The following is a 27,167-nucleotide window of genomic DNA, read 5'->3' on the forward strand; positions in this document are numbered from 1 at the left end:
ACAGGAATAAACCTAAAACCTAATATACATCTTGTGTAAGTTAGATAACCTGCAAATAGTTATATGCCAAACATTGAAATGGTTTTATTCATTCTACAGCTGTTCTTTTTTCCTGTTTTGTAAAATAATTATTTTGGTTTAGTCTTTTTTCTAGACATTCCTATCCTTGACTTTTCTTTCCAGATTTTGTTTCCTAGCCTGTTTGCCATGTTTCCCTTCTTACGTGTCAGGAAATTATTCTACCCTTCTCCATTTTGGTAAGATGAAAGTTTATAAAGCAATCAAAATAGTATTTTCAATATAAATAGGTGGTGCACATTGATTTTTCTTTGTAATTTTACTGAAAAGTGTACATGTCTGTCTGTCTATTTATTCTAACCCTTTTGGTTTTCCATTTTTAGATAAAATGAAATTCATTTTGGAAAAGTTTCCTGATTTGTTTAAAATATTCTTTTGATAATTTTTTTTAAAGAAAATTGGCAACCATAAAAATCAGTTTATTTTCTCTCCAAATTGGATATTTCATTTTGCTTTTTAAAAATTTTATGTGTTCCTAGCAACGTGCAGATTGTAAGTGGCTGGCATAGTGACAATGTAATTGCAAAAGCTAAATGATTGTCATGCCTGTTATGCCATGTGTACAGTGTAAATCCATTGTTATCCCTCTTAGGTAAATTTAAAAGCATTTAGATATGTCATGAGTCCAAAATGTGCACTCTTCCATTTTACTAACCTAATGGCTTAAATGGAGAACCTGAGAGAGTTTTAGAATAGTAAAGTTACTTGTCTTGGTGTCGTAGTTCAAAACTGGACATACAGAAGACATTTTACATGAGCATGGTGTATAATTTTGTAAATCTATGTTTTATTTACCTTTTCAGTTTCATTTTTCTTTGTCTTTTCCTGTGTTTTTCCGTTTGTTTCTTTTTCTTTCTGCAAGTTGCTTAAATATGCATTTGAAAATAATCTCTACAGGCTAAAATGATTGGATTGTACTTGTTAAGGTTTTTTCTTTGTGGATTGTTAATGCACACATCAGTGTAAAAGCAATTTTCAGCCTTCAAACTGTGACATATTTTAACATCTTTTAAAAATACTGATTGCTTTCTTTATGATATTTACAAATAACATGACATTTAAACATATATTTAAATTCCACCGCCTTCAGATTAATGCATTTTTCATTGTCATTTGTTATTATGGTTTGTTATATTTCATGATTACTTACAATTATCAAAAGACTCAAAAATTAAATCAAGCATATTAGAGTATCTGTTTTAATGAATCAGCTTAGTAAGTTGATACAAGTGAGAACACACAAAGAAATTGATAGAAAAAGTAAAGTTATCAGCAAATTATTCTAGTTGTTATAAAATGCCTATTACCAAACAGTGATGCCTCTTTTTCTGCCTTCCCTTTGTGTCCTCCATCCCTTAAAAGCATTCTCTAAATAAGTTGATGAATAAGTTTTGTGGGCAGTGATGATGAGTATCCTTTAGATCTTTTTAAAGAAACAAATAACTGAGTTAGAACATATAAATATCTGACAGAAAGTATTATAAACATCTAGGCAGATGGTAATGTGAAGAATTAATACAGATCTGGACGATTAGACCAGAGGAATCTGCTATTAGTTAGAACATTTTGGCTGTGGTTAATATCCTTAGTTTGGAATCTGGGGTAAAGGAAGGTTATATTGAAAATGGAAGTATCTGTAGTAGTTTAACTTTTGGGCTCTTGATTCATATATAGATATCTGGGCTTCAGAGTTAAAGAAATTTCCTTTAGCAAGACTTTCTGAATCATCTAGGAAAAGGCAAAGTATTATATATCATTGTTTTAGAGTAGATTTGTCCTTAAACCCAAGTTACTGGGTCAAAGGTCAGCTAGCCTTTGGTGATGAGGAAGTAAGTTGGTAATCCATGTAGCTTTTCCTTTTTTTTCTTTTTGGTATCTGATTTGCCTTAGATTTGTCTCTGTCTTATGATTACTAAACACGATAATGTCTTAAGCAAAGGTGCAGTGAACTATAAACAGTTTGAGTCCCACCTAATACTGTGCACGTACATATACACATAAAGGTACATTAAATCATGCTTTTGCTTTATATTGAGAAACACAAATCGAAAGTGGCAGGGTGCCAGATAAAGTTTAATTCTTAACATTTGAATATTCTACTTCTTGAAGTTCAAAACAAATTTTACATGCTGATTTTCTGAGATCTTGTAATTTATTATGAGTTTAAGAAATAGATCTTTGTTAGGAACTCAAGATGAGTTTTTTTATGCTACTACAGTTTATGATACAGATTTATTTTTCACTAAGTACTTTTTGTTGAGCTCTAGGTCTCTACTGGGAACAACCTTTATAGTGTTAATAAAGTCATATACTAATATAAATGTATCAGGTAAAGAGGATTTTTTTTTTCTTTTAAGGGCGAGTGTTGTTTTCCAAATGCATATGAAAAGCACAGGTCAATTTGTGAGTTCTTCAAAGTAGTGGTACTCTTTTTAATTTGTAGTTTGTCCAAAAACTGAAACATTATTTTTTACCTTTAAAAAGTTACAATTCTCTTAGTAAATAATGTTTATTTTTATTTTCTAGATGTTGTAAATTTTGATGACATAGCTTCCTCAGAAAACTTGCTTCATCTCACTGCAAATAGACCAAAGATGCCTGGAAGAAGGTTGCCGGGCCGTTTCAATGGTGGACATTCTGTGAGTTCATCTAATTGTCGCAAACTACAGTAGATTTAGCAAATGCAGAGTCCATTTGAAGATAGAGGACTTATAGCTCTACCTAAGTTTAAAAATTAGGAGGATAGCTCTTATACTCAAGTGGAAAATGCTGGTATTTAAGGAGATAGAGGGAGAGAGATGTGTTCATTCCAACAGGGTCTGGAATGGAAGGTTACAGAATCAGAAGGAAATTTTCATGAGGCTATAGCCACAGAGCACAGGGTCAAAGGGTGACAAAGAAAGAACCTGTTTAATTTGTCTTTCAACAACGGTTATTAAAATTGAGCAGCAGATACTCACTTTAGGAAAGATTGAGAAAATTTTTTCCCCTGAAATATTCAGTGTTTTTTTTTTCTTTTCTTTTTTCTAAATTTTTAAAATTAACTTCAGCGGGTACATAATAGATTTGTATATTTATGGGTTATGTGAGATATTTTGATATAGACATGAAATGCATGATAATTTTATCAGGATAAATGCGGTATCCATCACATCATGAATTTATCTTTTGTGTTACAAACCATCTAAATTGTACTTAGTTATTTTTAAGTGTACAATTAAATTATTTTTGACTAGTAGTTACCCTGTTATGCTACCAAATACTAGGCCTTACTCATTCTTTCTATTTTTTGTACTCATTAACCATCCCCCCATCCCTACTGCCACCCCACTAACACCCTTCCCAGCCTCTGATAACCATCTTTCTGTTCTCATCTTCATGAGTTCAGTTGTTTTAATTTTTATAGTGAGAATATGCTAAGTTTGTTCTTCTGTGCCAGTCTTAGTTGACTTAACATAATGAACTCCAGTTCTATCCATGTTGCAAATGACAGAATCTCATTCTTTTTTGTGACTGAATAGTAGTCCATTGTCTGTAGTTACCACATTTTCTTTATCCATTTGTCTATTGCTGGACACTTAGGTTGATTCCAATACTTGGCTATATTCTTGTGAATAGTGCTACAGTAAACATGGGAGTGCAGATATCCCTTTGATATACAGATTTCCTTTTTTTTTGATACATACCTAGCAGTGCTGGATCAGATGGTAGCTCTATATTTAGTTTTTTGAGGAACCTCCAAATTTTTCTCCATAGTGATTGTACCCATTTACATCCCCCCCAGCAGAGTACGAGGGTTCCCTATCTCCATATCCTTGCCAGCATTTGCTATTACCTATCTTTTGGATAAAAACCATTTTAATTGGGGTGAGGTAATAACTCCTTGTAGTTTTGATTTGTATTTCTCTGATGATCGTTGTGAAATATTCATTGTTCTTGTAGTACTTGTCCTCATGTCTAAATGTATTAACTTCTTTGTATGCTTTTTCTGCATCGCCTGGAGTACTGGTGGTACTGTAATGTTAATATGTTAGCTCTTAAACACTATAGTACTTTTAAAATTACCTAAATGGAGAAAATCCTTGCTGCTAAAAGGCAAGCTGGTTTTGCCTTCAAGATATGCAAATATGTTACTCAGCTCGAAAGTATATAGCATCCTATTAATAATAATGGGATATCAGCAACAGTAGCAGCTGAAAATCCATAAAAGTTATTTGCTTTATTATCCAAAGACTTACCACCTTTTCTTCTCTTTGGTCTATTATGTCTTTAGCCAACTCACAGCCCCGAAAAAATCTTGAAGTTACCAAAAGAAGGAGATAGTGCCAACCTGAAGCCATCTGAATTAAAAAAAGATACATGCTACTCTCCAAAGGTGAGGTGCATTGTGGTCTAAGGTTTGTTGACTTTCTGGGATTCTTTGTGGACATCAAACATAGGGAATTTAAGGTGTTCTTTAGGAAGAATTATTTCTTCTGCCAAGAAATGAAATAATTGCTGCTAAAAAATTGAGTCGTTTAGCTTCGTCAGACTATTTTCTGCAAATATTTTTGAAAGAGCTTACATTTTAATTGAATAAAATAAATATTACATATTTCATATTTTTTAAGGCATAGATCTCTGCATCTATTTCGTTTCTCCATTAAACATATATTCTTAAGGTCAGAAACAAACACTTGTATAGTACTTACCTAGCTTGTTGCTTAGTACAATAATTAAGCATTCAGTATATACTGGAATGAATGGCAGAATACTGTATGTACATGGATCCTTTCATCTGTTACATGTGTTAGGTGTCTTGTCAAAATTTTTACCATTTTTATTTAACATAGTTTCACCACAACTGACACACATTTAAGAAGGTCATTTAGGTTTCCTCCCAAATTATTTCTCGATTTCATTTCAGGGCATTTTTGTCAGCGTTTCCAATTTATTAAATATGCTTATTCTGATTCTCTCAGCTCTCAGCAGTCTATTGAAATTTTATTAAAGCGACTTTTTTTTAGTGAAATAGTTAAGGGGTGTCAGGCTATGGATTCATTTTAGTGACTCTTCCTGAACCTATTAAATTGTTCACAATTACTTTTAAGTGAAGCTGTTTGGACATTCCAAACAATAAGTATTGAATATGGAAGATCAAAATAATACCTTTATAATGCTGTTACATTCTTGCTCCTGTTTCACTAGGCAAACCATCCATAATATACATTTGATGGATTTTTCTTTCTTCCTTTTTTCTTCTGTTAATAAAATTGTCATTTCCTGCAAAAACCACTAATGATTACAAATGTATTCTTTAGTTGTCTGGTGATTTTTCCAGTTGTGAACATCAAATTGCTTTTCAATTTCCAAATTTGCCATTTATCTTGAAGTACTTAATTGTTTTTCTTCTTGCTGTAAAAATCTTTTGAACGTAAATATAATATTAAATAAAATCAGAAATTTTTTTTTTTTTTTTTATGTTTTCAGCCATCTGTGTACCTTTCAACACCTTCCACTGCTTCTAAAGCAAATACAACTGCTTTCCTGACTCCATTAGAAATCAAAGCTAAAGTGGAAACAGAGGATGTGAAAAAAAATTCCCTGGATGAACTTAGAGCCCAGATTATTGAATTGTTGTGCATTGTAGAAGCACTGAAAAAGGATCACGGGTAAGTAGCCCTTCTTTTCTCCTGTGAGTACTACTTAACCCATGCATAAAGAACTTTTTCAAACCATATTAAGTAAAAATCTAATCTGTGGCTGGGTGTGGTAGTTCACGCCTGTAATCCCAGCATTTTGGGAGACCAAGGTTGGAGGATTGCTTGAGTCCAGGAGTTCAAGACCAGCCTGGATGACATGGCAAAACCCCATCTTTGCAAAAAAAAAAAAAAAATGAAAAGAAAAGACAAAGCCAGGCTTGGTGGCACATCCCTGTAGTCCCAGCTACTCAAGAGGTTGAGGTGAGAGGATCTCTTGAGCCTGGGAAGTCAAGGCTGCAGTGAGCTGTGAACATGCCAGTGCACTCCAGCCTGGGCAACAAAACCAAGACCCTGTCTCAAAAAAAGTCTCTGGTATGAGCAAGTATATTTTCAAAGAAATTTTCATCAACAGTCCTTTTCTCTTTTTGGCAAAAAAGTTAAATCGGTGAAGTTATTCTAGTAGCTGGATTGTGGAAAACGTGCATACATAACTATAATTTTAGGCTAGAAATCTTCTGGTCAGATATGATTAGTTTTTAAACTACTAGGAAAAATATTGTATTTTGGATCTGGTTATGTATCTATACATATAGTTAACTTAGTTTTCAGAGGATTTGATCACTGTTTCTGTGAGGTTGAGTTGGACATTTATAAAATGAATGTGTTGGGATAGGTGATCTCTAAAACCCTTCCCTTAACTCTGAAATGTTTTGATGTGGTATATGTTGAGACATACCCTAGTTGAAAGTTAGGGACTTTTTAGAGCTAAAACAAATTTACAAGCTCACCTATTATAGTTGAGCTCCCCCTCCGGCTTTTTAAATGAATAAATAAAAGTTTATAGAGATAAAGTTATGTATCCAAGTTCACACAGTTGTTAAATGACAGAGCTAGAACTCAAACTCCTGTTATCTGTTGGTTTAGAGATGTTTTCTATAACCATTAGTATTTGAATTTTAAAACTTGTTGACATTTTAAGCATAATTCTACAAAAGCCCAGTAGGTAAAACAGATTAAAAAAAAAGCAGTTAATGTAATTGAATTGAGAGTGAGGTTGCTCATCCCTTCTCTTCAAATTCCCTTCTAAAAAGATTTCTTGGAATATGGTATAAAAGTTATGGCCAAATAAAAAGTATAAAAGAACAAAAAATAAAAATAAAACATAAAAGTTAAGGCCAGAGGCCATGTTCCCTCTGAGCCTGATTTTATCATTTCTTTTCCAATTTTAAGTTGGCCTAGGAATCTTATTAAAAATAATATTGAGATTAACAGTATAAGGTATTTGGAGTTTGCAGAACACTTTCACAGGTATTTCTTAGAAACAAAAAATGTATCTTGAATGACTACTTAAAAATATATGTTTTATATATTATGTATATAGAGGAGTTTATAATTTAACACATGATGGTATTTCTTGGAATCCTTCAGTTTATCTGTTTTGAAAGATTCTTTTAGTAGATTCTGCAACATGCACATTATAAGCTATAAGTTTGCTTTTCCAGTAAATATTTATTAATTACCACCCATGTACCAGTTAGAGAAGTCTCCTGATTTGATTTTGTTGTTTTACATTTTTTATACCATGTCCTGTTTTTCATATACATATTGCCTGTGGGTGCTCTTAAATTAGCTCTAAAACGGATAAAATATTTCTGATTTATATATATATATATTTAAAAAATATATACAAAACATTTTAGAAGTCTTTCCAAAGGGTATTTTCAATATTTTCAATATCTTGAGTTTCTCTGGAAAAGTGAAACTGGATGGCAGTTTTTTTTTTGTTTTTTTTAAATATCTAAAAAACTTGCATCAGCAGGAGAAGGGATAAATACTATTGATATATTAATAAAGAAATACTACACAGCATACAACAATAAAAGTAAATTTCAACATCAATATGAATTAATCTAAACATTGAGAGGAGGGAGCAGGTCAGAAGCATACACGCAATCAGTATATTTCATTTGTATAAAGTTGAAAAGCATACCAAACCAGAAAATATATTATTTTAAGAATGTATTTGCATGTGCCAAAATTAGAACAACAAATGAATAATAATAAATACTGTAAAACTTTTTCGATGGAAGAGGGGGGGAAATAGGATTAAGGAAAGAGGTCGCTTTTTGGGATATCTGAGGCACTGGTAACATTTTATTTCTTTACTTGACTCGGAGTTCAGAGGTTTTCACTTTACTCTTATAATAGTAGATCTTTATAGCTTAGATATCACTAAGAAATTATTGCTAAGAAGTCAGTTTTGAAACATTATATAAATAATTTTAAAATTCCTTATGTATTTTTTCTTCATGAATTTTTTCTTTTTACTTTTTCAAGCTGTTATTTCTACAGTATTCTCAAGAATTTTTCAAGTATTTGTTGAGACTGAAAATGTCCATACTTTTGATTTAGAAATTTGATATACTAACATATTCCTCCCATTCCTTCTCTCTCATTCCTCAATTCCTCCCACTCCTCTGTCCCCAGAATAATGAATCAGCCAAACAAAAAACCTGGATATTTGAATACCAAATCACAATTATAAATATGAAAATTTTAGCAGCATGAAAATGGTTTAAAATTTGTGAAAAGACATAATATTGAATATTCACTTAAAGCTATAGAAAAAAGAAAACTATATAGAAAGATTAGAAGGGAACACGGGAAGGTGAAAACATGAGTTAAGGAAGAGAGACTATTGGCTAGAGTTTTTAATTTGTTTGGTTTTTGGATTTTAATGTGGTATTTAATTTTTAAAAATAGAGAAAGAAATTCAAAGTCTAGGTTATCTTATCAGATAAACTGTTAACTTGCCTTGTATTATGATGTGTTGACATTCATTTTACCAAATTGCTTGGGCTTTGAGTTTTCCAACCTGAAAAATGCATGATAGCTGAATATAGAAAATTTCTTCTAAAGGTTAGATATTATTTCTGTCTTCATGAGCTGCTCTGAATTTGCTTGATTTCTTGATCTCAGATAGATTTGTCTTGGTTTTGCTGAGTTTTTAACTGTTGCATTGAACCATTCTAACTAGAAAATCTTACATTTTTGTTAATTAACATTGCTATTGCCCTTAAAATGTTTTTCCCATGAACTGGTAGGTTAGGTAACAAAAAGCCTGTAAACATTAGTCAAATAAATTATTTAATCAAAAGACTTAGCAGTAATATAAGTACTTTGTTTTTAGGAAAGAACTGGAAAAACTGCGAAAAGATTTGGAAGAAGAAAAGGCAATGAGAAGTAATCTAGAGGTAATTCATTTCTTCCAGCATTGAGAGTTTAGTGAGCATAAACTGGACATGTTTTTCCCAATCCAGCTGGGTAATTGGTTCCTGTACAAATTATGCTATACTACTTCAGTTGGACATACACACAATGGACTACTATTCAGTCACAAAAAAAGAATGAGATCCTGTCATTTGCAACAACATGGATGGAACTGGAGGTCATTATGTTAAGCCAGGCACAGAAAGACAAACTGCATGTTCCCACTTATTTGTGGGAGCTAAAAAAAATTAAAACAATTGAACTCATAGAGAACAGAAGGATGGTTACCAGAAGGTGGGACGGATATTAGTGGAATTAATTAGTGGCAAGGGTATTCTTTTGAAATTGGAGTCAGTACTCTTTTTAAACCCTGCCTCTGCTTTATCAACTAAGTTTACATTTTGTAAATCCTTTATTATTTCCGCAACATTCACATGATCTTCACCAACAGTAGATTCCACCTCACAAAACTACTTTCTTTGCTGATCCAAAAGAAGCAACTCCTCATCTGTTCAAGTTCGATCCACTTTTAATTCTCATTGTCTTGCTGTTTTTACCACATCTTCAGTTACCACTGAAGTCTTCGATCCTCAAAGTCATCCCTGGGAGTTGGAGTCATCTTCCAAAATATTGACATTTTGACTTTCTCTTATGAATCGTGAATGTTCCTCATGACATCTAAAGTGATGAATTTTTTCCCAAAGGTTTTCAGTTTATTTGCCTACATTTATTAGAGGAATCACTATCTATGGCAGCTATAGCCTTCCAAAATGTGTATCTTTAATAAGAATTGAAAGTCTAAATGTCTCCTTGATTCATGGGCTACAGAATGGATGTTGTGTTAGCAGACATGAAAGTAACATTAATCTCCTTGTTCATTTCCATCAGAGTTCTTGGGTGACTAAGGGCATTGTCAGTGAGCATTCATATTTTAAAGATAATCCTTTTTTTTTTTTTTTTTAACCTGAGCAGTAGGTCTTAACTGTGGGCTTAAAATATTCAGTAAATCATGCTGTAAACAGATGTGCTGTTATCCAGGCTTTGTTGTTCCATTTGTAGAGCATAGGCAGAGTAGAAGATTTAGCATAATTCTTAAGGGCCAAGGATTTTCAGAATGATAAAATAAGTGATGGTTTCCATTAAAGCCACCAGCTGCATTCACCTAACAAGAGTCAGCCTGTCCTTTGAAGCTTTGAAGCCAGGCATTGACTTCTCTCTAGTTATGGAAGTCCTAGATGATATCTTCTTTCAATAGAAGGCTGTTTTACCTCCTTTGAAAATTTGTTTCCTGTAGCCAACTCCCATCTTAGCTAGATCTTCTGGATAACTTGCTGCAGCTTCTACATTAGCACTTGCTTTACCTTCCACTTTTATGTCGTGGAGATGGCTTCTTAAACCACATGAACCAGCCTCTGCTACCTTCAAACTTTTTCTGTGCTGCTTCCTCACCTCTGTTAGGCCTTCACAGAATTGAAGAAAGTTAGGGCCTCACTCTGGATTAGGCATTGGCTTAAGGAAATGTTACAGTTGGTTAGATCTTCTATCTAGACCACTCAAACTTTCCTTTGTATCAACAATAAGGCTGTTAGGCTTTCTTCTTATTCATATGTTCACTGCAGTAGCACTTTTAATTTTGTTCAAGAACTTTTCCTTTGCAATGAAAACTTGGCTAACTGTTTAGGGGCAAAAGGCCAATCTCTTGACCTGCTGTGGCTTTCAACATTGCCTTCCTCTCTGAGCTTAGTCATTTGTAACTTTTTATTTAATTTGAGAGAGATGTGATTATTTCTTTCACTTGAACACTTAGAGAACATTTTCGGATTATTAATTGGCCTAATTTTATTATTAGGCCTGTTCTGTCTCAGATAATAACGAAGGCCAAGTAGAGGGGGAGAGAGTCAGAAGAAAGGCTGATCAGTGTAGCAGTTAGAACACACATGACATTTATCAGTTAAGTTTGCTGTTTTATATGGGTGCCAGAACAATTATAATATTAACATCAAAGATCACTGATCACAAATCACCGTAACATATATAATTACAGTGAAAACATTTGAAATATTGTGAAAATTGTCAAAATGTGACATAGTGATACAAAGTGTCACATATTGTTGGAAAAATGGCATCAATAGAGTTGCTCAACATAGGATTACCACCAGCCTTTGATTGTAGACAGTGCAGTATCTGTGAAGCACAGCAAAACGAAGTACAATAAAACGAGGTATCCCTGTAGTTCTCTCTTCTGTGCAGTTAAGCTATTTTCATTCTTTCTTTGCTCAGGGACAGGACTGGTGGTTGTGACATATGGCTGTAGATTCACTGCCTCCCACTTTAAACTTAAGAGTTTATGTTAATTCTCCACTGGTGATTGGCAATTTTGACTATTTCCTTTATCTTTCTTAGCTTTCTTTTTCTCCTTCACTAATGTTTATCTTCATTTGCATTATTCTTTCTGCATATCTCAGAGAAAGTTGTATACTACCTTTTTTTAGAGACTCTTCCCATTGTTTAAGTATTTCATACTCCCTTCTGTTTTTTAGTCTGCCTCATTACTTACCCTGTTTCTTTTGTCAGCAGTTTGTAGAACAAGAGAGAATTTGGGACTTGCAGTTGGAAAACCTTTGCTCTTATCCTGAGAATCCACTAACTTTTTTGTTTTAAACTGTGTGTTAGTTAGGCTTAGCATTTTCTGCACATTATCTCATCGGACACACATAACAACATGTAAGGATTATTGTTCCTATTATAAGATTGAAAAAAGTAGGGTTTGGAATGATAGTGTTAGGCTACTCTTGCATTGCTATAAAGAAATACCTGAGACTGGATAATTTATAAAGAAAAGAAATTTAATTGGCTCACGGTTCTACAGGCTGTATAGGAAGAAGCATGGTTCCTGCATCTGCTCAGCTTCTGGGGAGGCCTCAGGGAGCTTTTACTCATGGTGAAAGGTGAAGTAGGAGCACGTAGTTCACATGACGAGAGAGGGAGTAAGAGAGAGAGTGGGAGGGGCCACACACTTCTAAACAACCAGATCTTGTGTGAACTTACTTATCATGAAGGGGATGATCCAAACATGGATCATCCAAATACCCCATGATCCAAATACCTCTCACCTGGCCCCACCTCCAACACTGGGGATTACTTTTAATCTGAGATTTGATGGGGACACAGATGCAAATCGTATCAATGATTAACAGCAATGGAGCTGAAATTTAATTTTTATTTTTATTTATTTTATTTTATTTTATTTATTTATTTTTTTAGCAGTGGTACGAACTTGGCTGACTGCAAGCTCCGCCTCCTGAGTTCACGCCGTTCTCCCAGCTCGGCCTCCAGAGTAGCTAGGACTACAGGCGCCCGCCACCACACCTGGCTAGTTTTATTTTTGTATTTTTAGTAGAGATGGGGTTTCACCGTGTTAGCCAGGATGGTCTCAAACTCCTGACCTCAGGTGATCCACCTGCCATGGCCCTCCAAGGTGCTGCGATTACAGGCATGAGCCACTGCACCTGGCCTTAAAGATGTTTTTAACAGAAGCAACCAATCTTCAGAACCTTTGCACTTCGGGATTAAATTATACTGTGTGAACTTAGGCAAGTCACTTAACCTCCTTTAGCTTTAGTTGAGATAATTTATGTGAAAGTACTTTGTAAATTATCAGACTTTATTTTTTCCTTATTTCCAACATTATCCTCTATTGGCAACTTTACTACTTTGTATGAAAATACTTTTTCCATTATTCGGAATCTAAGAATAGCCCCCATTTAGGTCTAGCTGCCTTCTTGATGTACTGCAGTTACTTTCTCTTTTCACTTGAGGTTCATTTGTTGAAATATGAAAACAACCGCCATCCTCTTAAAAAAAAACTCTACTTTTGTGGTCTCTGATTTTTCACCTTCAATTCAGTCTGCAACCCCTTGCATCTTAGGTTAGGTTTACTGATGCCAAATTCAAGGTCTCCAGTTCCTGCAACAGATCACATTTTTTACCATTGCCACCCTGTCAAAGGTTTGTCTTGGTTTAGATGATACTACATCCTATTGTCTCTAACTTCTCCATCTCCTCTTCCTCCTTTTTTTACTTTCTTAATTTTGTTTTTAGAGACAGGGAGTCACTCTGTCACCCAGGCTAGAGTACAGTGACACAATCATAGCTCACTGCAGCCTCAAACTCCTGGGATCAAGTGATCCTCCTGCTTCAGCCTCCCAAGTAGCTGAGACTACAGGCATGCACTTTCATGCCTGGTTAATTTTTCAGTTTTTTGTAGGGACTGGTTCTCACTATGTTGCCCAGGTTGATCTTAAACTCCTGGCCTCAAGTGATCCTCCCACTTTGGCCTCCCAAAGTGGTAGGATTAAAGGTATGAGCCACCATGCCTGGCCTTCCTCTTCCTTCCTTGTAACCTAAATGTAAATAATCCTTCACTGGTATCCTTGGCTTTTCTGTTTGAGCATTCACATTTTGAACTCATCAATACTCACGAATCTAATGATTAGCTCTAGTGCCTCTCCCCTCTAAATCAAGTTCGTATTTTCCCAGCTTGTATCCTGTGTTTCTGGCTATTAGTCCCCCCTGGATGTTTCATCATGAACTTAGATTTAGCATGTCCCCAGTTAAATTTATCATCTTCCTCTCCTGTTCTTTTGATTTCCTGTTTCTGTTGATAATTTCTGTGGCCCATATAGTCATATAGACATGGTACTTTGTACATGGTTCTCTTCTAGTTCCATTCACTTTTAGTCCTATTAGCTTTACCTCCTAATCTTTATGTCATTATCCCCACTCTGTCTTGTTATGATGCTTATTATCTTCTGCTTAGCTTTCTTGAGTACTCTGATTCTTATCTCAGATTAACCTTTCCTTCATGGAGTACTTTCAAGAGCTTTCCATTACATGCTGAATAAAGTTCCAACAACTTAACTGTATGAGGTGTTTTTATATTTTGGTCCTATCTATCTTTCTTTCTTTACTTGCTGATTCTCCATTGTGCCTCTTAAAATTGATAAGTCCAAATTTTTATTCTTACTGTGTCTTCTTGGATTGTCCTTTTGCTTCATCTTCTAATGCCCACGTTCTACAGATTCTCAAGGCCCTGCTCAAACAATTACCGTCATTAAATTGATATTAGTCTGTCTCTGATTAAAAGTAATTTAGTGGCTGGGCACGGTGGCTCACAGCTGTAATCCCAGCACTTTGGAAGGCCAAGGTGGGTGGATCACCTGAGGTCAGGAGTTCGAGACCAGCCTGGCCAACATGGCGAAACCTTGTCTCTACTAAAAAATATAAAAATTAGCTGGGCGTGGTGGTACACACCTGTAATCCCAGCTACTAGAGAACAATGTTAAGTCACGTGAGCCTTTAAAATTAAAACTGTAAAAAAAATCAGTCTTTTTTAGCATAATTCTTAAGGGTCTTTTGGATAATTTAATATGATTTTATTTTTCTAGCAAAGTCAGCTGTTACTTGGCCTCTCACTGACTTGTATTACAAATATATTTTTTCTTTTGTTTGGGTACAGTTTTACCCCGTATTTGTAAAAGCACACCTAAGGCACTAACGTTTTAGAATAATTTACTTAAAGGAGAAAGGTGTTTCTCCAAAGATTAAAAGTAGTACTTTACTATAATGTTAACATTATACAGTATTATAATGTTTACTAAAAATGAACAGTGAACATACAAGTGCTAAAAGAGAAACTCTAGCAATGTATTTGCCTGATAACTAATTTTTTCCATACATTATTGCGGTACAGGTGGTGTTTGGTTACATGAGTAAGTTCTTTAGTGGTGATTTGTGAGATTTTGGTGCACCCATCACCTGAGCAATATATACTGCACCATATTCGTAGTCTTTTATCCCTCACCCCCTTCCCACTCTTCAACTCAAGTCCCCAAAGTCTGTTGTATCATTCTTATGCCATTGCTTCCTCATAGCTTAGCTCCTGCATGTCCATAAGAACATACAATGTTTGATTTTCCATTCCTGAGTTACTTCATTAGAATAATAGTCTCCAATTTCATGCAGGTCACTGCAGATGCTGTGAATTCATTCCTTTTTATGGCTAAGTAGTATTTCATCATATATATCACAGTTTCTTTATCCATTTGTTGATTGATGGGCATTTGGGTTGGTTCCATGATTTTGCTATTGTGAATCTTGCTGCTGTAAACATGTGTGAGCAAGTATCTTTTTCGAATAATGACTTCTTTTCCTCTGGGTAGATACCCAGTAGTGGGATTGCTGGATCAAATGTTGGTTCTACTTTTAGTTCTTAAAGGAATCTCTGCACTGTTTTCTATAGTGGCTGTACTAGTTTACGTTCCCACCAGCAGTGTAGAAGTGTTCCCTGATCACCTCATCCATGCCAACATCTACTGTTTTTTGATTTTTTGATTATGGCCATTCTTGCAGGAGTAAGGTGGTATCGCATTGTGGTTTTGATTTACATTTCCCTGATCATTAGTGATGTTGAGCATTTCTTCATATGTTTGTTGGCCATTTGTATATCTTCTTTTGAGGATTGTCTGTTAATGAACTTAGCCCACTTTTTGATGGGATTGTTTTTTCTTACTGATTTGTTAGGGTTTGTTGTAGATTCTGGATATTAGTCCTTTGTCAGATGTATAGATTGTGAAGATTTTCTCCCACTCTGTGGGTTGTCTGTTTACTCTGTTGACTCTTCCATTTGCCATGCACAAGCTCTTTAATTAGGTCTCAACTATTTATCTTTGTTTTTATTGCATTTGCTTTTGGGTTTTTGGTCATGAAATCCTTGCCTATGCCAGTAACTAGAAGGGTTTTTCTGTTGTTATCTTCAAGAATTTTTATAGTTTCAGGTCTTAGGTTTAAGTCCTTAATCCATCTTAAGTTGATTTCGGTATAAGGTGAAAGATGAGGATCCAGTTTCATTCTCCTACATGTGGCTAGCCAGTTATCCCAGCACCATTTGTTGAAAGGGGTGTCCTTTATGTTTTTGTTTGCTTTGTTGAAGATCAGTTGGCTGTAAGTATTTGGGTTTATTTCTGAGTTCTCTGTTCTGTTCCATTGATCTATGTGCCTATATTTATACCAGTACCATGCTGTTTTGGTGACGGTGGCCTTATAGTATAGTTTGAAATCAGGTAGTGTGATGCCTCCAGATTTGTTCTTTTTCCTTAGTCTTGCTTTGGCTATGCGGGCTCTTTTTTTGGTTCCATATGAATTTTAGAATTGTTTTTTCTAATTCTGTGAAGAATGATGGTGGTATTTTGATGGGAATTGCCTTGACTTTGTACATGGCTTTTGACAGTATGGTCATTTTCACAATATTGATTCTCCCCATCCATGAGCATGTGATGTGTTTTCATTTGTGCCATCTGTGATTTCTTTCAGCAGTGTTTTGTAGTTTTCCTTGTAGAGGTCTTTTGACTCCTTGGTTAGGTGTATTCCTAAGTATTTTTTTTTTTTTTTTTTTTTTTTTGCAGATACTGTAAAAGGGGTTGAGTTCTTGATTTGATTCTCTGCTTGATTGTTGTTGGTGTATAGAAGAGCTACTGATTTGTGTACATTAATCTTATACCCGAAACTTTGCTGAATTGTTTTATCAGTTCTAGGAGCTTTCTGAAGGAGTCTTTAGGGTTTTCAAGGTAAAGGATTGTATCGTCAGCAAACAGTGACAGTTTGACTTCCCCTTTATTTATTTGGATGCCCTTTATTTATTTCTCTGCTCTAATTGCTCTGGCTAGGACTTCCAGTACTATGTTGAAGAGGAGTGGTGAGAGCAGACATCCTTGTCCTGTTACAGTTCTCAGAGGGAATGCTTTCAACTTTTCCCCATTCAGTATTATGTTGGCTGTGGGTTTGTCATAGATAGCTTTTATTACATTGAGGTATATCCCTTGTATGCCAATTTTGCTGAGAGTTTTAATCATAAACGATGCTGGATTTTGTCTAATGTTTTTCTGCATCTATTGAGATACGTGATTTTTGTTTTTAATTCTGTTTATGTGGTATATCACATTTATTGACTTGTGTATGTTAAACCATCCCTGCATCGCTGGTATGAAACCCACTTGATCATGGTGGATTATCTTTTCAATATGTTGTTGGATTTGGTTAGCTAGTATTTTGTTAAGGATTTTAACATCTGTGTTCATCAAAGATACTGGTCTGTAGTTTTCGTTTTTGGTTACGATCTTTTCTGGTTTTGGTATTAGGGTGATGCTGGCTTCATAGAATGAATTAGGGAGGGTTCCTTCTTTCTCTATCTTGGGGAATAGTGTCGAAAAGATTGGTATTCTTCTTTGAATGTCTGGTAGATTCTGCTGTGAATCCATCTGGTCCTGGGCTTTTCTTTGTTGGTAATTTTTTAATTACCATTTCAAATTCGCTGCTTGTTATTGGCCTGTTCAGGATCTCTAATTCTTCTTGGTTTAATCTAGGAGGGTTGTATTTTTCCAGAAATTCATCCATCTCTTCTAGGTTTTCTAGTTTATGTGCATAATGATGTTCATAGTACCCTTGAATGATCTTTTGTATTTCTGTGGTGTCAGTTGTAATATCTCCTGTTTCGTTTCTTAGTGAGGTTATTTGGATTTTCTCTCTTCTTGGTTAATCTTGCTAATGGTCTATAAATTTTACTTTTCAAAGAACCAGGTTTTTGTTTCATTTATCTTTTGTATTTTTTTGTTGTTGTTTCAGTTTCGTTTAGTTCTGCTCTGATCTTGGTTATTTCCTTTCTTCTGCTGGATTGGGTTTGGTTTGTTCTTGTTTCTCCAGTTCCTTAAGGCATGACCTTAGAGTGTCAGTTTGTGCTCTTTCAGTCTTTTTGATGTAGGCATTTAGGGTGATTAAGTTTTCTCTTAGCACTGCCTTTGCTGTATCTCAGAGCTTTTGGTAGGTTATGTCATTATTGTCGTTCAGTTTGAATAATTTTTTAATTTCCATCTTGATTTGGTTTTTGACCCAGTGCTCATTCAGGAGTATGTTATTTAATTTCCATGTATTTGTCTGGTTTTGAAGGTTCCTTTTGGACTTGATTTCCCGTTTTATTATACTGTGGTCTGAGAGAGTGCTTGGTATGATTTCAGTTTTCTTAAATTTATTGAGGCTCGTTTTATGGCCTATTATATGGTCTATCTTGGAGAAAGTTCCATGTGCTGTTGAATACAGTGTGTATTCTGCAGTTGTTGGATGAAATATTCTGTATATATCTGTTAAGTCTATTTGTTCTAAGGTATAGTTTAAGTAATTTGTTTCTTTGTTGACTTTCTGTCTTGATGACCTGTCTAATGCTGTCAGTGGAGTATTGAAGTCCCTGACTATTACTGTGTTGCTGTCTAATCTCATTTCTTAGGTCTATTAGTAATTGTTTTATAAATTTGGGACCCACAGTGTTAGGTGCATATATGTTTAGGATTGTGGTATTTTACTGTTGGACAAGACCTTTTACCATTCTATTATGTCTGTCTTTGTCTCTTTTAGCTGCTGTTGCTTTAAAGTTTGTTTTGTCTGATGTAATAGCTACCCCTGCTTGCTTTTGGTGTCCATTTGCATGAAATGCCTTTTTCTACCCCTTTACTTGAAGTTTATATGAGTCCTTATATGTTAAGCAAGTCCCCTGAAGACAGCAGATGGTTGGTTGGTGAGTTCTTATCCATTCTGGAGTTCTGTATCTTGTAAGTGGAGCATGCAGACCATTTATATTCAGTGTTAATATTGAAATGTGAGGTACCATTGCATTCATTGTGCTCTTTGTTGCCTATGTACTTTGGTTTTTTTGTTTTTGCTTTTTAACTTGTAGTTTTGTTTTATAGTTCCTATGTGATTTATGCTTTAAAGAGGTTCTGTTTTGATGTGCTTCTAGGATTTGTTTCAAGATTTAGAGCAACTTTTAGCAGTTCTTGTAGTGGTGGCTTGATAATGGCGAATTCTCTCAGCATTTGTCTGAAAAAGGCTGTATCTTTCCTTCATGTATGAGGCTTAGTTTTGTTGGATACAAAATTCTTGGCTAATTGTTTTCTTTGAGGAGGCTGAAGACAGAGCCCGAATCCCTTCTAACTTGTAGGGTTTCTGTTGAGAAATTGCTGTTAATCTGATAGGTTTTCCTTTATAGGTTGCCTAGTGCTTCTGTCTGACAGCTCCTATGATTGTTTCCTTCATCTTAACTTTGGATAACCTGATGACAATGTGCCCAGGTGGTGATCTTTTTGTGATGAATTTCCCAAGTGGTTTTTTTTGTGCTTCGTGTATTTGGATGTCTAGGACTCTAGCAAGGCCAGGGAAGTTTTCCTCGATTATTCCCTCAAATATGTTTCCAAGCTTTTAGATTTCTCTTCTTCCTCAGGGAACACCAATTATTCTTAGGTTTGGTTGTTTAACATAATCCCAGACTTCTTGGAGGCTTGGTTCATATTTTCTTGTTCTTTTTTCTTTGCATTTGTTGAATTGGGTTAATTCTAAGACCTTGTCTTCGAACTCTGAATTTCTTTCTTCTACTTGGTCAATTCTATTGCTGAGACTTTCTAGAGCATTTTGCATTTCTAAAAGTGTGTCCAAAGTTTCCTGAATTTTTTATTGTTTTTTTTCTTGAAGCTATTTCCTTGAATATTTCTCCCTTCACTTCTTGTATCATTTTTTGGATTTTCTTGCATTGGTCTTCACCTTTCTCTGGTGCCTCCCTGATTAGCTTAATGACTAACCTCCTGAATTCTTTTTCAGGTAAATCAGGGATTTCTTCTTGGTTTGGATCCATTGCTGGTGAACTAGTGTGATTTTTTGAGGGTGTTGAAGAGCCTTGTTTTGTCATATTACCAGGGTTGGTTTTCTGGTTCCTTATCGTTTGGGTAGGCTCTGTCAGAGGGAAGGTCTAGGGCTGAAGACTGTTCTTCAGATTCTTTTGTCCCCTGTTCTTCAGATTCTTTTGTCCCATGGGATGTTCCCTTGATATAGTACTCTCTCCCTTTTCCTACAGATGTGGCTTACTGTGAACCGAACTGCAGTGGTGCTTGTCTTTCTTCTAGGTCTAGCCACCCAGTGATTCTACCAGGCTCTGGGCTGGTACTGGGGGTTGTCTGCAGAGACTCTTGTCATGTGAAGTGTCTGTGGGGGTCTCAGCCGTGGATACCAGTGCCTGTTCCAGTGGAGGTGGCCGGCAGGGGGGTACAATGGACTCTGTTAGGATTCTTAGCTTTGGTGGTTTAATGCTGTATTTTTGTGCTGGTTGGCCTCTTGCCGGGAGATGGCGTTTTCCAGCAAGCATCAGCTGTGGTAGTATGGAGAGGGACCAGCAGTGGGCGGGGCCGTAGAACTCCCAAGATTATATGCCCTTAGTCTTCCACTACCAGGGTTGGTAGGGAAGGACCATCAGGTTGGGGCAGGGCTAGGCATGTCTGAGCTCACGCTCTTCTTGGGCGGGTCTTGCTGTGGCTGCTGTTGGGGATGAAGGTGAGATTGCCAGGTCACTGGAGTTGTGTAGCTAGGAGGAATATGGCTGCCTATGCTGAATCATGCTGGTTGTCAGGGAAGTAGGGGAAAGCTGGCAGTCACAGGCCTCATCCACCTCCCACGCAAACTGAAGGACCAGTCTCAATTCCACCGTGCCTCCCCCAACAGCCCTGTTTCCAGACGGTGGGCGAGATGGGCTTGAAAACTTGCCCCAGGCTACCTGCCTTCTAGCTGCGAAAGAAAAGGGCTTGGTTCTTCCCTCACCTGTGGAGTCTGCAAACTGGATATGCCCTCCTACCCAGAGTTGTGGCCAAGAGGTCTCTCGCCCCATTCAAATTGTTACAAAGTTTAGCTAGAGATTTCCTTCTCCCTGTGGAGTTTTACCCCCTGCTCCTCTGGCCGCCCTCCCATGGATCCCTGTGGTGCCAGGCAGGAATGGCCTGCTTGGGGACTCAGCAAGCTCCCAGGGCCTTTCAGCTGCTTCCTCTACCCCCCTGTATTTTGCTCGGCTCTCTAAATTGAGTCAGATCCAGGTGAAGTTGGAAACTTCTGCAAACAGACCTTCATTTTCTCCAGTGGGGGTGTGTGTCCGGGAAAGGAGGGTCTCCCTTTCTCACTTCCGCAGTTGGGACACACACAGTATTTGGGGTGTTTCCCAGGTCCTGCAAGAGCAGTCCGCTTTCTTCAGAGGGTCTGTGGGTCCTCTCGGGATTGCTGGTTTGTTCTTGCAGTCAATCTGGAGCTAAAATTCACAATGCGAGTCTCCGCATGCTGTTCTGTCTGGAGCTGCAATCTAGTCTTGCCTCCCGTCCGCCATGATGATCCCTGTCCAGTGATAACTAAATGTGTGTCACAAATAGCAGTTTACAAGAAGTATTGCCGATTATGCATGCAGTAGTAGCCTTCACACTCCCTACTCCCTCTTCTACCAATTTGTTTTTCTTACCGCTTTCTGTATCTTTGGAATAAAGACTTTAATAACAGATCGGGCTGACAATGAAAGCTATCGTCTCAATCCAAATTGAAGACAGGCTTGTTGTAGTCCAGTGCTGCTAAAACATTGAGCTAATCATCGTAATATTTAGAGAATCATATCAAGGAAGATCCTGAAATTAATAAACGGTTCTTGAGTAGTTATAATCCTTTAGGAGATTGTGAACACATAAAAATTATACTTTTTGACTATGGCAAAGTCCTAATCATTTAATAATGTACTGTTTGTCGAAACTAGCCAAAGCATGTATTGTTTATGTGCACTCTTGAGGAAGGTGTTGCCATCAGGATAAGGCAAGGCCTATATGTTTCCTCATGCAGTGAAAGGTTAACGATGATCAAAATGCTATAGAATTGAGAAGAGAAATCAGTATAAAAACTGTGGGCTTTAAAGCCCTAAATCTTACCATGACAAGTCCTGTGTCATTTGTTAGTGTGGAACATTGGCATCCTGTTTAATGTCTTTGAGCCTCAACTTAGCCATTTGAATATGTCAGTATTGAATAACTCTGTGTAGTTATTGTGCAAACTTAATGAACTGATTTCCTTCTTCATAAATTCCTTAAGTTATGAATTTCTGTTAAGTGAAGAATGCCTTCTGCCTAAAGGTGGAACTGTATCAAGCACCTTGACTGAATCTTAAATATATTCCTGGGCTTTAAGATATTTAATGTAGTATATACTGGTTACAGATAAGTAAATTGAAACCAAGTCAAGTGATTTGACAATAATTATAATTAAGCATAATTTGTGAAAAACATGGAACTAAACAGGTCTTTATTCTTATTACGGTTGTTTAATGTATCCTTTGTTTAATTATAGATACATGTACATTTCTTAATTTGGTTTCAAGGATTCTTTTGTTCTTTGTAGGACTGACTGATTTTTTTTACAGCTTTAATTTTAAAGGCTCACATGACTTAACATTGTTCTGGCTGAAAGGGCTATAATTGCTTTTTTCTTATTGTAACTGCCATTTAAGAACTTGCATGGTACTGTTGAAACTTTATTCAACCAAATTATACCATGGGAAATTGGATTTTAGGTCTGGAAAAAAAATCTGAAAGCTTGAAAGTATGATCACATCTTAATGACATAGAGTAAAATAAACTACTAAACTAAGCATATTTTATGTATTGCTCAATTTATGTTTTTTGTTTTAGATGGAAATAGAGAAGCTGAAAAAAGCTGTCCTGTCTTCTTGAGTGGTGTGGACCTGGTGTTCATAATGTTCCAGGGATTCAGAAGCAACACTATGAACTTCAGCTGACTTGTTACTTAAAAATTGTGAATTCTGGTGTTGTGATAAATATGAGTAAATGAAGTGTAATATCTATAGAAAAGTAGAGTGAGGGTGAATTTTTATATATATATATATATATATTTTGTTTTGCCAATATGAAGAAAAAGAGGCCTTATTTCTTAACTGTGCTGAGATTGCAAACACTTTTTAAAAAATTGTTTGCTTGAAAATACTACTGAATATATATAAATAAGAATGTGCACAGTAGTTTTTTTTATTGAAACTTGTATTATTTTTAAAGAGATCTATACTATAAATATGGGGATATATTTACAAGTAATCTGTAAGATATACTATTTCAGAGGGACAGATTAGCTTTTTAGTAACTATAGTCACTACTTTTTCCATAATGCATAAGGGATATAAACTGTGTGTGTGTGTGTGTGTGTGTGTGTGTGTGTGTGTGTGTGTGTGTTGTGTGTGTGTGTGTGTGTGTGTGTGTGTGTGTGTGTGTGTGTGTGTATTTTTACTTTTATCCTCTTACCCTAGGTTACACTGTTGTGCCTGTTTGTCTGCAATGCTGTTTATATTTTGGGTGATGAAATAGGAGTTTCCTAGCTATATAAATCAGATTACTCACCCATGCATATAGTAAGAACTAATGGATAATCAAAATAATTTCATCAACTTTTAGAATATTTTATGTTGCTTGCACTATAGGAGTCATAAAAGGAACTTAGTTAAAATATGTTGGATTGTTAAACATTTGGGGAAATACGAACTGTATTTTAAATTTGTTAGGTCTGAAGAATCTAAAACCGTTAATTTAACCCTTAACTTGTGCCTAGAAACTACAGCACGTATAAAATATGTAAACACCAGCCTGTTGCTATACTTTTCTGCTTATTTTACAGCCTCAAATATTTCTCATTATCTTGTCACTTAGTTTTTCATGCTTCTCCTTCTGACTTTTAATAATGGTAATAGGAAAACAAAACCCAAAGCTTTTCAGAACTTCAGTGTGAGGTTTCCTATTTTGACAAGTTAACTTGTAAATACTCAGGTTTTATGATGTATAATTTACCTAATAGACCAAACTAACTCGTGGAGATATTTTGAACTATTATTTAGGTACAAACTTTATAGAGAATGTTAGTATGTCATAAGATATAACATTACAGCTTATTTAAAACCAAATATAGTTGAACATATTTAAAATACATTTTCACAGAATGGATGAATTAGTTGTTTCTTCAGAGTTACTTATGAACAGTTGAATGTTTTAAAATGTTCTATCTGTAGGTAACATCTAAAAACAAGTGGGTTTATTTAAATTTTTAAAATTTGAAATTTTTTATTTGCAAAAAATTGTTTTATGCTTTATGATATCACAAATGAGTGTCAGATTTTTGAGTACCAATGATCATGCTTACATGTTTTTTAGTTTTAAACCACCAAACCGATATTTTTCCTTTAAATTTTAATCTTATAATATAGAAATCTTATGTAAATGAAATTTTGTCGTGTTTCAAATAAAGAGAACTGAAGTAGAAAATAGAAATGCCAGTAAACAACATAATGTTTAATTTACAACTTACATTAGGGGTTTGGGGGAATGCCAATTATATATTGAGAATATACATTAGAACTCTTCAAAATGGGCTCTTCTAATGAGGTCACTACTGAACAAAATTGTTCCCTCCTCTTCTGTTAAATAGAATAGGTTTAAATGACTAGTCAAATGAATTATTTTCTTATTGTTAAATAAATTAAATCTTACTTTCTTTTAATGACCAACCTTAGGTAAAATAAAAATATTGTAATCCTAGAAATTATCCTCCAGCTTTCTCACCGGAACATCTATTGAAGTGATCCCTGGTTACCCTAATAACGGGATGAGGGAAGTTTCCAGCAAATTTCAGGCTGTTCTTAAAGTTTTTGTTGGTCATTTTCTCACTAGTACATAAAATCAAAATGCTTATGAGCATGGAAGTGTATTTAAAGTTTTTGCTTATGTACTCCTCAGTCAGAATAGAAAAGTAACTGAAATACTCTTATCTTTCTGTCCTTGATAAAATAGTAAAGAAAACCAAACAAAGCCAGGCCTGATGGGAAAAATGATTCCTTTATTCTAGCAAATTTTTTCCTTGCTGTTGGTATGGGAAATGTTATTAATTTCTATTACTAAAGTTCATATCACAAAATGATATTTAATAATAACCTTGGGGTAAATCACGAATTTTTTTCTACATGTGAGTATAAAAGACAAAAGTTGAACAGCATGGAATCTCATTGCCAAATTATTAGTGATTGTATAGTTTAGATATTCTTTGAGACACAGAGTATCATTAATTTCCTAATTGTATTTCAGTGTTATTTTTTGTTTGTGACCACTAAGCTTCTGTCTTAATACTAAGCTGTTACCTTCTACAGAATTTAAGTCTGAAGATGTAAACAGAGAACAGGCCTTGTGTAACAGAAGATACTCTTTTTTATGCTCCTTACTGTGATCACAGAAAAATAAAAAATCCAAGTGCTCTCTAGATTTGTTGATAAACATTTTATACTTGCATTTAAACTTGAAATGTATGAGCAGAATGAGACAATCAGTTAAATCAGAAATGAGAAGTATTATAATGTAAAGGCCTTGTTTTGCTGTAGCAATAAAATGACCAAGTGCAATGACTTGATTTAATAAAATCATGTTTTAAAAGTTGCTGCTATGAATATTTTTGGCTATAAAATTTTACCCTGACTTGCTTTCAGTAACTATTATATAATGCAGTTGATGTTGTAACCTAACATTCCAAAAAAAAAAAAAAGATTGAAAGGGGGAATCTCAAAATAGTGTATACTTCACTAACTTGTTTACAGGTGCTGTATTAAAAGCATGCTTCTCTCTCAGAAAGAAAAATTAATAATAAAGGATTTTATTGCCAGTTGTGTCAGTCTTTACTGGTTATTTTTTGTTAACTTTAGCATTTGTGTATTGCAGAGTATGATGAAAATTATATTACTTCAATTTCCAAATACAAGAATAAATAGTAAACCAAAAACATTAAAAATTCTAGACCTGTATGACTTTTACTGAACTTTTCTGAGTCTGGTTTTTCATCTGAAACTGAGATAATAATTTCTACTTTACAGGATTATGGGGAGAATTTGAAATAGTTTATCTAAATGGCTTTGTAGAGTGCTTGGCATAGAGTAGGTTTTTTTTTAAAAAGTGGAGGCTGCTGTTTTACCCTTTTTAAAAGCATTTTACAGTGATGGATGTGATAAAAATTAGATGGGTAAGGTTAAGAAAAAGGAGGCATTGTATATCCTTTCCCCCTAAATACAGTATAGTATCCCTTTCTTTGGGGAGATGCTCCTTTCATTTGTATTATATTGTTCAAAGGGGAGCTGCTACCATCTTACAGATTCTACCTCCTTGACCACCCAGGAATTATCCCTTGAGAGAGTACTTGGCTCAAACTGAGTTATTGAGTTAATCAAAGAATGAAATTTTTAAAATTGGAAACAGAAAGAGCTAATCTCAGCATGGGAGCTCTCCACAGTTCTGTTTTTCTGTCATCTGGAGAAAGGTGATTTGAAAAACAAAATTCAGTAGAGCATAGATAGATGGAAACAGAATCTGGAAGGACTTTGAAACTGATTGTAGCTGTTGCTGAGTCTCAGCTATCGCTTGGTTCCATAAGCACAGACTTGCTCATAAGCTTGTTGGGTTTCTGAACTCACAACCGAAAAAATCCTGATAAATACAGAAAACAAGATGAAAGGAGAACATTAAGGTCCACATACTTTTGCTGAACATAGATCACATACAGCTTTAGAGATTCTAGTAGTGTGCTGGAAGATTTCAAACAGAAGGAATAGGACACCACTATAAAGCAATGTGGAAAATTGGTGTGTCAGATAAGATTTTTAAAATCTTATAAAAAATTTCTAGTTCTTACTGGCTTTTATAAGCACTAGACAAAAAACTTTGGAAGCAATAATGGTACAGTTTTGGACCATAGAATTTGTGTTTGAAGAGTGCAGATGGTTTTGTCTGAAAATACAATTTGCAAATTTAGCCCAGTTCTAGGAAATAAAAGCAGGTAGCAGTTTAACTCACCTGGATTTATTAGGCTATATTCTCAAGATGCAAGAGAGACTGGGTCTGGGTGTTAAAAATTTTTTTTCTGAATCCTGTTGCATATATTTTACCACTAACACCATTTTTGTGAATCTGCTGTTCCACGTAAGGAAAATAAATTCACAAGTAGATACCAGTATTTTTTGTATAGAGCCAATAGTTTTTTTTCTGTCATGAAAGGTGTGGCTATTTTGCAACTCTTGGATGGTATTATTTCCTATCAGGTTCCAAGTGTTTCTTACTGACTACATTTCAGTTCCCTTTAAAAGTGTGTGAATAAAGTTATTGAAAGTAAAACTACATTTTAAGTGCATTGAGAAACTTTTTTTTTTTTGAG

At 35.1% G+C, this 27,167-nt stretch overlaps 1 protein-coding gene across 1 annotated transcript in view; it reads left to right on the forward strand.

The window, feature by feature from the left end:
- CD2AP (CD2 associated protein) overlaps positions 1-23,156 on the forward strand; it is a 157,804-nt gene extending 134,648 nt beyond the window's left edge. Inside the window, exons 14-18 of the mRNA XM_032140345.2 lie at positions 2,605-2,717; positions 4,352-4,453; positions 5,548-5,729; positions 8,950-9,013; positions 22,610-23,156. Of these exons, the coding sequence (XP_031996236.1) occupies positions 2,605-2,717; positions 4,352-4,453; positions 5,548-5,729; positions 8,950-9,013; positions 22,610-22,651 (503 nt within the window). The 3' untranslated portion in view covers positions 22,652-23,156. The remainder of the gene's footprint in view (positions 1-2,604; positions 2,718-4,351; positions 4,454-5,547; positions 5,730-8,949; positions 9,014-22,609) is intronic.
- The last annotated feature ends 4,011 nt before the right edge of the window (positions 23,157-27,167 follow it).

Source organism: Hylobates moloch, unplaced genomic scaffold (assembly GCF_009828535.3).
Source record: "Hylobates moloch isolate HMO894 unplaced genomic scaffold, HMol_V3 SCAFFOLD_20, whole genome shotgun sequence".
Classification (NCBI taxonomy): domain Eukaryota; kingdom Metazoa; phylum Chordata; class Mammalia; order Primates; family Hylobatidae; genus Hylobates; species Hylobates moloch.